Raw genomic sequence first — 13,816 nt, 5'->3', positions numbered from 1 at the left:
CCTCATCACTCTCTACAACTCCCTGAAAGGAGGGTGTAGCCAGGTGGGGGTTGGTCCTTTTTCCCAGGGAACTCTCAGCAAGACAAGAGGGCACGGTCTCAAGTTGTGCCGGGGGAGGTTTAGGTTGGACATTAGAAAGAATTTCTTTACTGAGAGGGTGATCAAGCATTGGAATGGGCTGCCCCGGGAAGTGGTGGATTCTCCATCCCTGGAGATATCTAAAAAGAGACTGGATGTGGCACTCAGTGCCAGGGTCTGGTAACTGCAGCGGTAGTGGATCAAGGGTTGGACTTGATGATCTCTGAGGTCCCTTCCAACCCAGCCAATTCTACGATTCTATGATTCTATGAAAACATGTTTGATTTTGGCTTGTATTGCCACTCAGTACCTGAGATGTGGTGTTAGTATTGGAAGTTCATTGATTTGACTTCAGATGGGAAACTGAATGCAGCAGTGAGTGAGTGGTACACAGATACGCTTTTCTGAAATCCAGTGAAGGTAGAAACATGTTTATTGCTTCTGAAATGAAAATACATATTGTCATTTCACATAAATGGGAAAAAGGAGAAAGTTGAAAGGAGCCTGGTTAAAGTAAGACAATTTAAAAGTCTGTTGTAGGTTAGTAGTGGCTTTTTTGAAACAGGGATTACAGATTAACAAAACCAAAGTAGAATACTGCCACCTAAGTTATGTATGCAGTCTTTTAATGAAACTCAGCTCTACTGTCTACGTTTAATATAAACTTCTTAAGGAAACCTGTTGATAAGTAAAGAGCCTCACTGATCTCAGGTGGCAATGAATTTTTAAGAATACCATAAAATCTGTAGCAACTATTACTTCACAATTCTCCGATATAATGTTTCAGTATTTAAAGGTAGAGTTTTTTAATTCACCCCGTAGTGGTTTTTTTCTTTCCAGCTGAACTGTTTAGGTTTTTTCTAGCCCTAACTGACCTCCAGCTGCTCACAGCCTTTACCTCATCGGATGCATAAGGCAGTAGCTTGTTTAATTACTTTATAACTTAGAATGATCTGGAGTCACTTAATTGGCTTTTTCTTTATAGGGTTCTTTTGACTACTCCAGGCTAACAGTTATTTTGGAAATTTTTTTACCTGATCTGATCAGATAAAAATCTGAAAAAGAAGCCTGATGCCAGCTGCAGGGGGTCAAGTGGGAGGGGGGTGATGTCTTCCTCTCTTTCAGCTACAACATTATAGTATTTGTGATTGCTGTGCCATACAGTTTGTAACAAGAAAAAAGAAATCTACTCTAACTAGAGTTCTAATTACATTGTCTAATTACATTACAGTGCGTATTCACATTTCCCTGTCCCAGATATGCTTTTGAGGCTTCCAAGAAGTTGACACTGATAGCAAACACATTTTAAAAATGACTGCTCCCTGCTCACTCTCAGCTGCTAATGAGTAACTTCTCTTCAGAGTAACACAGATGTTGGCAAGGTCCGGTGGTTCAGAGCTAATATGAACTTAATGGAGAGGATTCTGTTGGGGTAGAGAATCATTTGCTCAGTATTTGTTGAAGAGAATGAAAATTTTAAGTGCCTAAGTAATAGAATTAAAAGATTAGCGGGTTATCCAGTATTAATTACATTTCTGTTAATGTTCCTTGAAGTGTGCTTTTATGACTTATTATGATGATTTCTCATGAATTCTAGTACTTAGTGAACTGCTGTACTGTATTTGGGCCTTCAACCACAGTCAGTGCTCTGCAGAGATGACAGTGTGGGGGACTTCCACACCCCACAACACAGAAGCTGGATGTGTCATCTGATTGTCAAGCCTCCCTCTATCTTCATGGCAAAGATGGAGTTATCTCAAGTGGAGTTATCTTGTTAACTATTTTTGTGGCTCACTGTAGATGCTCTCAAAAGCTTAGACTTAATGCCTAATGTTTAAGCTGTTAAGGAGAGGGGAGAGGCAACCTGCTGGTACTGACTAAATCTGCCATATTTCATTCTTGCTTGACTTGGGAATTTTGGCATGTATTTTGCCGTTTGTATATTACTCAAGCCCTGCCATGTTTATAGATTTTTTTATTTTCTATTTGGCTTTTCTTTAGTACTCTTTATTACCTGTAGGTGATTCACAAACGAGTTTATTTCCTCACTCCCAGTGGAATGAGTTAGTGATTGATTTCCATTTCAGTGTCTGAGAATTGGAGAAAAGTGAAACATTCACTTATTTAGGTGTTCATCTTGTTCAACCTACTGTAGTTGGTTGATGCAGTCACTGTCCTGGATGTGTTTTGGTGGCTCTTTTTGCCAAATACACAGCATTATAGAGCAGTGTGACTCCTGTGGAACACTTGGGAAATGAAGACCAAAGGAGTGGTCTTACTGTAGATTTTACTTATATGACTTCCTCTACATAATGTAAGTTCTGTAGCAATTACAAATTCTTAATATTCTAGCATTTTATTATAGCTCTCGTTTTCTTGCCTAAGCTTCTTCTGCATGTAGGTTACAGTTGCTGTAACAAATGAAGTAGGAGTCTTAAAGATGACAGCTTCTTTGTTACACAGTACTAATTCATCACCACAGCATTTCTCAAGTCATGCCCTGCATAGGAAAAATGTCCTGTAGAAAAATAGAGTAATGGAATGGAGTAACATAATATAAATGCACCATGAGCTGAACCATGTTTGCACAGACAACAGTAACCATGTCATACATGAACTTAGGATTTAATTATGTTTTATACTTCTAGTGTTTTAGCTTTGTGGATGTGGCATCCTAGATCTTTAGAATATTAAAATGCAGAAAAACAGCAAGAAAAAAAGAAATTCCTTGCACACTATCAATTGCATATTCATCTGGTTCAAACTCTTTAGATTTACAATATAAATGCACTGCTGCTTTGGGTGAAAGGACTTAATAGCCATAATATAGATGATTACTCCCTCCACAGGCAGTCAGTTGGCAAGTATAAGATGTATGTTTTGCTGGTAAGTTTCCATGGTTCTCCGTCTGCAGAGGAGTGGGAATCTGAATTCCAAACATGGAGCATGGCTTAATGAAAACTTCACACTCGTTTTTTTTAATTATCCTTACAGTTCTGTCTTCTTGTGCATCGTTGTCCTTAACCTAGTAGTAGTTTACATAGCATTTGTTCCACTATGTTGCCTACCATTTTGCCATTATTTCTAAGAGCAGTCTTACTTCTGCACTTCACTAGCAGTGTCTGTGTCTCTGTGTATTCCCATGAAAGTTGCTTCCTTCTCTTCCTTCTCATGCAATATAGAAGGCACTGAGGGAGACACATGCAAGTATCTACTCATTTCTTATCCCTAGGCAACTCTGACCATAGCTGTCAGACTGATAAGGATGACAAGAGTAAGTCTGGAGCTTAGATACAGAATGTACTGAGCCAACATTAAACTTTGACAGCATTTAGCTGCCAGACTGAGTACCAGTGTGATCCAAATACATAAACTCAGGCAAAGTTAGGATTATGACTTTTTTGCTAAAATAAGTCAAGAAACCTTATAAATATGGCACTGCAACTGTGCTTTTAAATTCTTGCTCTGGAGAGTGGAAGCAATTAAAACTTCTTTAGTAAACAATTAGGAGATTATTTTTAACATAGAGTAACCAACATTTTTCTCAGAGTATTTTGAGTATTGCTATGAGTATTGATTCCCTTAAAAATTATGTAAGGCATGCAACTCGCTTTGGTGTTTTGATGGAGTTCAATTTAAAATCAAGTATTTGTCCTATAGGCAGCACTAGAATTCCTTCATAATTTGAAATCTTAAAATTTGCTCATGTGTTTTCTGAAGTTTTCATCTGAGTACTTTTGTTCAAGTTACCAATCATATCTTAAACACGTAGGAAACATTTACAAAAAAATTAATTATTGCTTGACTAGAATTTTCTCAAATGTACTGTCTACTTTCTCTGAGGAATATTTCTAAAGTATCATAATGCCTGCTGTTTTTTTAATTTATTACTGTCAAAACAGAAAATGTTTCATTTATTTTAAATATATATTCTTTTTATATACAGGTTGTTTTCATAGAATATTTGTGATATATTCACGTGAACCAGCAAATGAAATACATCATGTACTGTTAATTTTTCTCCTTAATTTGTATTGCCATTGCTACAGACATTTCTGGTAATCTAATTTCACAAACAATAGTTCTCAGCAATAGTAGAAGACAAGCTCTAATTTATCATCTTAATATCTAGGTTTAGTTTTTCACATCTTCATACAAATTCTTTTTACGTCCCTATCACCAGCCTTGTAAACTTTCATTTGGTAGTCATCTACAGATAGTTTTTGTAGTTCAGTTTTCTTGGCATATTTAAATGTGTTCTAAATGGTTTAATTTTTTTATGAGAGCACAGCTTATATTATAATACTCTTTACTACTTTAATGCTTCTCTATTTCATTATTACCTCTCTGTTCATACAGCTGGACCTACAAATACACTAGGATCATATTTTTTAAATACAAGTAAAGAAAATCAGCATACCACGTTATACAGATTGTTTAGGCTGTGATTTATCCTACTTAATGTGAGAAAATATTTACAAAGTATAAAGATATATATACAAACTTTTTTCATACAAATAACATCAGTGACAGTCATCAAACTTTTACATATAAATTAATTTCTGGATATGAAATGGTGCTAAGGTTTGGGTTCAGTTTATCATATTTTTGAATAATATTTTAATTAAATTATAAAATCAGTAACCATTTTAGGGAATCATAATAATTTTTTTTTGTTTGTATTGGAGTATTTGTCTGTCTGTGTATTCCCTTATAGCATGTGTAGATCATTCAAATGCTTGATTTTCAACTTTGTTTTAGCTTGCAAGTTTGTCTTCAGTGTTCATGATGGAGTCTTTTTAGCCTTTCATCCCATCCCATGTTTATGCGCTACGTGAAAGTCATAATGGACCTCAGTTACTTTCTGCTTCCAAATTAATTTTTAAAATTTAGATTTCCAAACTGGGGGACTGAAGTTTTTCAGATGTTGCCAACTCTGGAGAAGACTAATGACTAAAGCATCTCCAAAGGTCTCACTCTTTCACCTTTAGTCATGTGCAGTTCCTAATAAAGTTCAAAAGTTTTAACAGTGGTAGAACAGGGACAAATTAAGGGTATTAAAACTCTTGTAGGTCATGCAAGAACATCAATGTATTATATTCAGTGGCTACAGTCTCTGAGTTGGACAAATTATCATAAATCCAGGATTTTAATTTTCCTCTACGAAGTCCATAACACAAAGGAGCAACTCACATTTAATGGGCCATTTAAGAATCTAATTGTTGCAGACGTTCGTATCCTAAAAGACTTCAGGACAATTCTTTGGGGACTTTTTTTTCAGTTAGTTTGAGACATTTTAATTTCTGGAAAACAAACCACAACATGATATCTTGAAATAATTGTATATGTGTAGGTAGTAATCAAGTTTTAAGCTTAATGTATTTGGATCTCAAAATAGTATCTTGGATTGCTGATCTTTCCATAAGTCAATAGCTAAATTTATTTTGGGTAATCTTCCTTTTTAATAGATAAACATGTACATAGCTTAATAGATGCCTTTAAAGTAACATACTTTTCATATTCTAAGCTGATGTGTGACTGCAGTTGTTTCATAATAGTCTTTGGACTATGCTTTCTTTACTGAGAGGGTGAACAAACACTGGAACGGGCTGCCCCGGGAAGTGGTGGATTCTCCATCCCTGGAGATATTTAAAAAGAGACTGGATGTGGCACTCAGTGCCATGGTCTGGTAACTGCAGCGGTAGTGGATCAAGGGTTGGACTTGATGATCTCTGAGGTCCCTTCCAACCCAGCCAATTCTATGATTCTATGATTCAATTTAGCTATCAGTTTTCATGGAAACTACCTTGGAGATGCTATTATTCCAGCTTTATACACTACTTACTATCACAGTTTTCCATTGAGTGAGGTGAAAAATACCACCTTTACTGAAATAAATAAATAAGTCTGGGGGCGTTAGGTTGCTTTAAATTTATTTATAAATATTTTAAGATCAGCTTCTTTTGATGACTATATTCAGGGTAGAATTGTACCCCATAGAAATCAATAGAGTTTATTGTCCATGCAGTTTCTTGAGGTGACATTTCACAGTTTGTTCTTCAGTTTATAAAAACTATGACTAAGACTCCTGCCATATGTACTGGAATTTACTTGCCTGCTTAGAACAAACAAAATACGTTTTATCTGCTCCTATTTTGTCCAAGAAGATAATTTTGTTTAGCTATCACTATTTACTGAATTAATTTACAATTGTCAGGCAGTTTTTAAGGTTAGAGCCATCTGCCTTCCTTCCCTGTTATTCTCTACCTCTTCAGTTTTTAAAAAAATCCCTAGGGCTTCTAGAAATAACATGAAATCTGCTGAGAGGCAGTTATCATTATATACAGAAGTCTCAATTAGCTCATTTCACTAAGTTTAATTCCATTTCAACATAATTTGTGGCAAATATAATGAGTTTACAGTAACAGTGCTTTTTTGTTTTTTTATTCCTCATCTCTTTATCAATGATTTGTTTTATAGGATAAGCCCAAAGAATTTCTGTTAAACATCATCTGTTGTGTGATTCTGACGTAGGTGATTTTCCATCCTTGAAATATTTTGTTCTGTTACCCATCCTACAGTTACTTTTCCTGTTTGATCTGTTGTTGACTAAATAGTGTTCTTGAATGCTTTTTACCTTCGAGACTTCTCAGAAGCTTTTCCATATGTGTGTGCCTACGGACATTTGGTAATTTTCTCATCATAATGCTTTGGGTTTACCTTCTTACATATTTTATCTTTTTTGTTATTCTATAATTGCTTTTCCACACATTAAGACTGACTTCTATGAGTCTGTGATTTCAAATCACCTAATTGAGGGTATTAGGAGATGAGGGCATTGGTGTGTTCAAGCACAGCCTCGTGAATGCTCAAAACGTGATGTAAAGAATTTGGGAAACAGGGTAAATATGCTGTGGTGAAATATTAGTGAAAGACCAGGGAGACAAAGTAGTTTCTTGATTGGTTGTCCTGGAAGATTTAGAGCCTTCATAAATAGGACAGAATTTTTAGCGATAAAGAAGTCAATATAGATTGATCATGATTTAAAAGGATTTGTGAAAAAATATATAAATAGGTAAACTGGAAATTAGAACACTTTGAGAAACATTTGACAAGTCAGACATGTCTTTTGATAGAAGATAAATGAGTAAATAGATGGGTTTTCCTCCTCTCTGGATGAGGCCTGTTTTGAAAAGCTATGGAATACAACTTTTCAGTGTTACAATGAAGAAAAAGAACATGTTGAATTGATATGCCCACTTGGTCAGGTCTGGAGAATGCTGAAATAGATGGAAGTTGATGCTAGAAATTATCTTTAATCGATCTCTGCATTATATCAAAGTACTTGGGATTAAAGAAGTTCCTGTCTGCAAGACTGAACTGTCTTGTTTATGAGTTTCCAAGAAATACGTGGTTTGCGTGCTGTTAAAATTTCAGTATATTTATAAAATGTAGGCCTAAATCATTGGCAGTATCCTGGTAAAAAATGTTTCTGCTTAGAACTTCTGTCATGTCTTTCTGAATCTATACTTTTAAATAATAAATAATAATAAATAAATAATAATGAAAAGTTTAGAAGTTGAGCAGTGAGAATCCTAGACTAGATTGTCTCAGCACTATAATCAGAAGTCTTGTTCCTTGTTTGGTAAGCAAATTTTAATTTTAAAGGGATGAATCAAAACAGTTGGTTTGAGATTTCCTGTGAATGAGTCATGGAGTGCTTTAATATATATGAAGTGCAGGGAACAGTAAGGTTAGACTAGATCCATGAAGGAATGCTTCAGACATTGGACACTGTGTTTTATTTGGTAGCAGGTACATAGCTAAATCAGCAGAACAGAGGGGGCCTGCCATGTGCTGGGCAGTAGACATAGGAGTAATTTTGCAAGTTGTATTCATAATACAAGGGATGAAAGCAGGTCACTGTTTGCTTTTTAGAAAAGAAATAACACCTAGAACAAATACTTCCTTTTTCAGCTCCGTAATAGCAGGAAATGGAGCTCTTGTGAGAGGAAGAAAACAGGAATCCATAATAACTTTGCTCTGCCCTCACTGTGCTCTGTGACCCATTCTCATGCCTTGGTTTTTTCACAGCTGTGAAAGCAATCCTGATGTTTTCCCTACACTAACATTTTGAGATTTGTGAATAAAATAGCCTGTACTGGTGCTGTATATTTACAGCCTACCTTTTTAAAAAGAAGAAATTGTGTAGATTTTATGCTTATTAACTTTGTTTTCTTAATAATGTCAATTTCCTTTTTTATTTTATTTTGGTTTGGTTTTTTTTGCTTCCTTCTACTAGCACCAGGGACAAAAATTATCAATGGTCCATTCTTTCTTCACATGATAAACCAGAAACATAGATGTCTTTTAATGCAATGTAACCTCTTTTTTTATTTTTTTTTTTCTTTGTTTTGTTACAGATCAGGGAATACAATGGACAGATGCAGGGAATTACTAGTGGTGGATTTTCATCTTTGACATTTGATGGAACTGTAGGAGCTCCAGTAGTTCCTCGAACCTCTAGCAAAGCGTACACTTTCATGGATGAAGAACAGAAAGTAATAGAAGAGTTACGTGCTTGGGCAGCCAGTAATCTTACTATTCCTGGACCAGCTGCAAAATTGTCTGGTGTTCAGCCAATGCTGTACTTTGATCTCACTTGCCAGCTGGTAGGAAAAGCAAAAGTGGATGGATCTTCTTTTCTTCTAAAGGTAGATTATTATTTTTTTTTAATAATTTATTAGATTTATTTATTAAAACATTCTGATTTAATTTTTGATAAAACATACAGTTCAGTTAAATGTAAATGTATCCAAAGCAAATTTATGACCATTTTATTTCTATGAATCAAAACAGATGTTTCACTTCTCTTTAAAGTTGTTCGTCTGATTTATTTCTTGAGAGGATTTGTAAGATGGCATTGGTATGGATCATCATTTCACAAACATTTTTAGATAAATATTGCAGAAATAGAAAGTTTCCTTTAAGTTGAAAAATATTCTTAAGTCAAAATTTTAACCTTGTATTTTAGTTAGCAATTGCTCATTTTTCTAGATCAGCTGGGTAAAATTGCATAAGTAGCACTATCTAAAAAATTTTGGCAGGGTTTTTCTTTTAGTTTTACATAAGCACTGGGGATCAGTTCTCACTGCAAGTGCAAAATACGAAGTGCCACACAACAGGAGAGTGCTTTCCAAGGGTGATCCATAACACCAGCTAAATAAAAACGTCTGCATAACTTCAGGTTTCAGCAACAGATTTATCAATCTGGTGTTATTCTGAAACTCCTCTGTATTTCTTTTTGTTTCTTTTATAAGTTGATAGTTAAAAGGTGATTGATGATTAGCCTCTTATTTTCAATGTTATGACTTTATAAAATTCTTACTGGTACTCGTGTATTATCTGTATTGTTAAACTTTTAGAAACAGCAGACTGCATTATTCCTTCATGAGGACAGCAAAGATTTTTCTTGTGCAGAACAATGCATGCACTGCACAGAAACAAATCTAAAAGTGTCATCGTGTGATATGTTTTGCAGTTTTTACGAATATTTCTATTTAATTGTCCCTTGTGAATTAGATGTCAAATGAGATCCAATAAAATTTCAGAACTTTTTGGGGCTGTAATTAAGTTGTTCATTATTAAGTATATGTTCAGCATTGAGGGACCCTTTGTAAGGACAGAGACATTGGCTTTCTTAAATTATTAATATTTCTTTATACTCTTATCTGTGTTGTCATATCTGAAGTCAGTTTTTTTCAGGTTTGTGTGGTAAAGATAATGACTTGGGGAGAAAAACTTAGGATATGCTTAGGAAGGTAAAAGTTTCAAATCAAATATCAGTATATCAATTTTTCTGATGTGTAATTCCTTTGACAGTGTGTTTTTTAGTAGCATAAAATATTATATTCTTAAATCCATATTAAAATACGTCAGACAAGCTTAAAAATGATAGATTAACACTGGTATGCTGGTGCTAATTTCCTCCATTTTTCAAGGAGAGCAAAATCCCTTTCTCATATCAAATATTGCTCATGATAGAGGAGAAACCTTTTTAAAAAACTGTGGACAGATGTCTAATTATTTTGTTGATTTGCTAAACTAAAAAACCCACCAAACTGAAAACCAGCTCAAATGGTGTGATCAGTATTTTTACTGAATTACTTTGCTTACACGTTTTACAATAATGGTTTAAATTTGCTATGTCATTCCAAGTCTATGTTATATTAGCAATTGATTGTACTATAAAATATCATTATTTTAAGCATTGAGCTCATGTTATTAGTGGAGATTTTTTCAAAAAAAACTAAAGTTAATTTCAGTGATTTTTTTTTTTTTTATAAATCACATCTAGAGTATTCTGAGCATATTGAAATACTATATTTGCATTGCAGGTATGGGATGGCACAAAATGTCCCTACCCAACATGGAAGGTACCAGTGGAAGCAAGAGACATGGAAGGAGATAAGGTTCGTCTTTATCAGCTGCGAAAACTGACAGTGGACATTCTGGTCTATGATAACCACGTCCAACTGGCAAAATCATTTCAGGTAATGCACAGTCTGGTATTTCTGACTCTTGTTGCTTATTTTATGCTTAGAACTCACTTCAGAGAATTTATCAATTCAGTTCTGCTGTTAATTAGTTTCATATATAGCTCTTTTACTCTATTTCCCGTACCTTCTGTTTCAATGCAAAACACCTTCAACATGAGTAAAACAGCCTCGTGACTTTAAAATTGCCATGAAATTTTTTTTTCCAGGCACTGTAATATCATATATAATCCTGTGAAAATACTGAACTCAGAAAATGCATTCTGTGTGTTAACGTTATTTTTAAGTGATATAAAGTGGGGTTAAACTTGTGGGGTTAAACTTGTAGTCCTGTGAAAGACCTGTAATTCTAAAGTCAATAAAAGGTTTTCTGTTCTACAAACTTCTGCAGGTTGCAGTGTAATCTTCATGTAGTGGGTCAGTAATGTTGATTATGCTTAGAGAAAACAAGTAAGCTTTCAGCAACACTGCCATCTTGCTTCTGAATACAGTACCTTAGCAAAGTACACATTTTTCATTTTATGCCTTGCCCTCCAAACCAAAGCATTGTCTTTAAAGAAGTGTTCACCATAAAGTAAATAAGTGATCACCATTTGTTAGGCTGGGGCTATCAGCAGACATGAAAACAATTTGATACATTAATGCCTATTCATAAGTAAATGACAGCAAATTAACTTGTCTTTGTATAAGAATTCATAACAAAAATAACTCACAAAAGTATCTAATTACTTTCAGGTTATCTTCCATAATTTTTCTCTTGCTAACTGGTGTGATCTGTTGATACAAATGACTACTAATGTTCCAGTGAAGCAGTATGTTTTGAAAATTAAGGGGAAAATATTCTACTATTAATAAAACATATTTTCATAAATAACTGATGGTATTCCATTAATTATTCTCTCCCATTTATATTCAGGAATTCCTATTAAATATGCGGTATGTGGGATTTACCCCCATCTAACATGAGCTCTCTAAATTTTTTTCCTTTCTTTCCTATCTGAAAAGCATCTGTGCCTTTGCTTTATACTGCATAACAGAAGCTCTAATGTCAAAGGAGAATCTGTTAAGAAAAGTGGTTTGAGACACATGGGCTGGTTTTCTCCTTATGGTTGTAGCCGAAGTTGCAGAATTTTCACTCATGCAAGCTGTAGAAGTTTTAAGTTAGATGTCTTTCGAGCACTGCTTTCTAGTGGATTCTTTTAGAGGAGTTATTGAAGAAAAAGGACTGATACCCTAACAGTTAAACGTAAGTTTTCAACACATGCAAATAATTTTATCTCACAGAATAGTCTAACGATAATGAAATTTGGGGGAAATCACCCTAAAATGAAAGACTTAATAAAAGTTTGTTTTTAAATACTAGTGGAAATTGTCATATCATAAGAAAGGATAATTTAAATACTCTGTATTCAACTGTATAATATCTTACCTAGTGCAGTGTCTTGTTATGTAAAGGTGTTTTTTAAAAAATCATTGGTCTAGGACTATAAAACTGGAGAATGTTTAGTGCACGTGTACCTTCCTGAGTGTAAATGCAAGAACTGTGTGATCAAACTGTGCTAGATGTTTTGACAATATGGTTTCAGAAATAGCAGAAGTGTAGTATTTTTCAGCCATCTTCTCTGCATTTGACAGTATCTTAGAGTTGCTTTTTTTTTAAGTAAAAAGTTACAGAATTGTTAGATTATACTCTCCGATGTCGTTGTGTACCATTGCAAGGAGAGTTACAGCTCCAAAGTGATGCTTCATGTAGGAACAATTGTTTAGTGCAACCTTTATACCAAGAGGGGCAGATTGGAAAGAAATTATGAAATATGTGTTGTTATTTTAAAATTGTATCTGCATGCACAGCCTGCAACTAGCTCTCCCATAGAATATTTGCTCCCCATAGGTTTTAGTTTGTTGATCTTCAGCCTGTCTTCTTCCATTTTTTCCAAAGATATTCAGGATTATAGGTCTGCAACATGGGTTGCTCCATCTGGGGCATTTTGCTGGATGGTAAAATCCATGGTCAGTGCACAGTGAGGGTCCAGCTGTCCACTGGCTGGAGATTTCCTTATTGTAGTGTCATTCACTGGATAAGTGGTACTGTGGGTTCCTCTTATGGCCTGATACCAACAGCTCTGTGCTGCCATGTGATTTCTGGTTAGTACAATTAACCTGGAGCATGCTTCCAAGTCCTAGTCCATAGTTTCAAAATATTTGCTTTGTGTTTTGTATCTTCAGATGCAGAATATGAGAATTGTCAGCTGTTCCCACTGTGTATGTCATGTCTTCATTGATAGTAGCTAGGACTGAGAAGTTTTGCTAACTGTTCTATCATAATTTACTCATTAAAATTAGACTGTTGATATGATAAAATGATGAAAAATTATATTGAAAATCATTATCTGTAAAAAAGGGCATAAAATTAGTACAGTTTATTTTCATAAGTGGTTCCTAAAAATACAGTACAGCCATGAGTGTCTTTCTGGCCAAAATGATCATTTATCTGCAATGATAAGTGACCATTCTGAATTCATCAGTGTCTTAGAGGCAACCTTGTATGTTTTGAAATAATTAGGAGGATTTACTGTGCTGAAAAGTTTTAGTTGGTTAATTACAGGGAACTACATCTGTGACTTCTTCATTATAATTCTTTTTAGCCTTAAGTTTTTTTTTAAATAGTCACATTTTAATTAGATAGAAAATAGTGTATTAGTATATTTGAAATTACTGAAGGAGATGTGCTCTAATTGCTTTAATTTAGTTTTAAATGAGCTTTACTCTAAATGAGTTTGGTAGTTCATGAACAGAACTGCTGTAAAATCCAAGTGTGGAGTTGGTTTTATACTAGATTTTATTGATGGGTCTGTAAACCATGGTCTTTATTTTAATACAGGTTATAATTTCTACTAAGTCAAGTAATGAAGTGTGCTCAGGCTGCAGGTATTCTGTAAACAACAGAAATACAGTAACATTTTTAGCCACAGCAACCACATTCACTTGTTAACTGTAAGCAATGCTGCCTCCCAGAGAAGCTCAGGGAAATTGCAGTGTCTTGCACAGTCAGATCTGGTGCTGGGTTTGACATTCATCACCTTTCAGACTTTTCCAGTATTTGACAATTCTGATTAAAACTCATCTCTGCAGTATAGGTCTAAACGATATTAAAATATATAAATAATATTTTCAGAAAAGAG

At 34.6% G+C, this 13,816-nt stretch overlaps 1 protein-coding gene and 1 long non-coding RNA gene across 2 annotated transcripts in view; both read left to right on the top strand.

Annotated features, from left to right (window-relative positions):
* The window catches only part of LOC139791489 (uncharacterized), a 267,301-nt gene that overhangs the window by 217,233 nt on the left and 36,252 nt on the right, over positions 1-13,816 (top strand). The window lies entirely within an intron of this gene.
* The window catches only part of POT1 (protection of telomeres 1), a 52,177-nt gene that overhangs the window by 18,772 nt on the left and 19,589 nt on the right, over positions 1-13,816 (top strand). The window contains exons 8-9 of the mRNA XM_071733779.1: positions 8,502-8,792; positions 10,476-10,631. Coding sequence (XP_071589880.1) covers positions 8,502-8,792; positions 10,476-10,631 — 447 coding nt within the window. The remainder of the gene's footprint in view (positions 1-8,501; positions 8,793-10,475; positions 10,632-13,816) is intronic.

The sequence above is a fragment of the Heliangelus exortis genome, chromosome 1 (genome assembly GCF_036169615.1).
Source record: "Heliangelus exortis chromosome 1, bHelExo1.hap1, whole genome shotgun sequence".
Classification (NCBI taxonomy): Eukaryota; Metazoa; Chordata; class Aves; order Apodiformes; family Trochilidae; genus Heliangelus; species Heliangelus exortis.
Note: the sequence above shows the minus strand (reverse complement) of the source record. Positions and strands in the feature narration are given on the sequence as shown.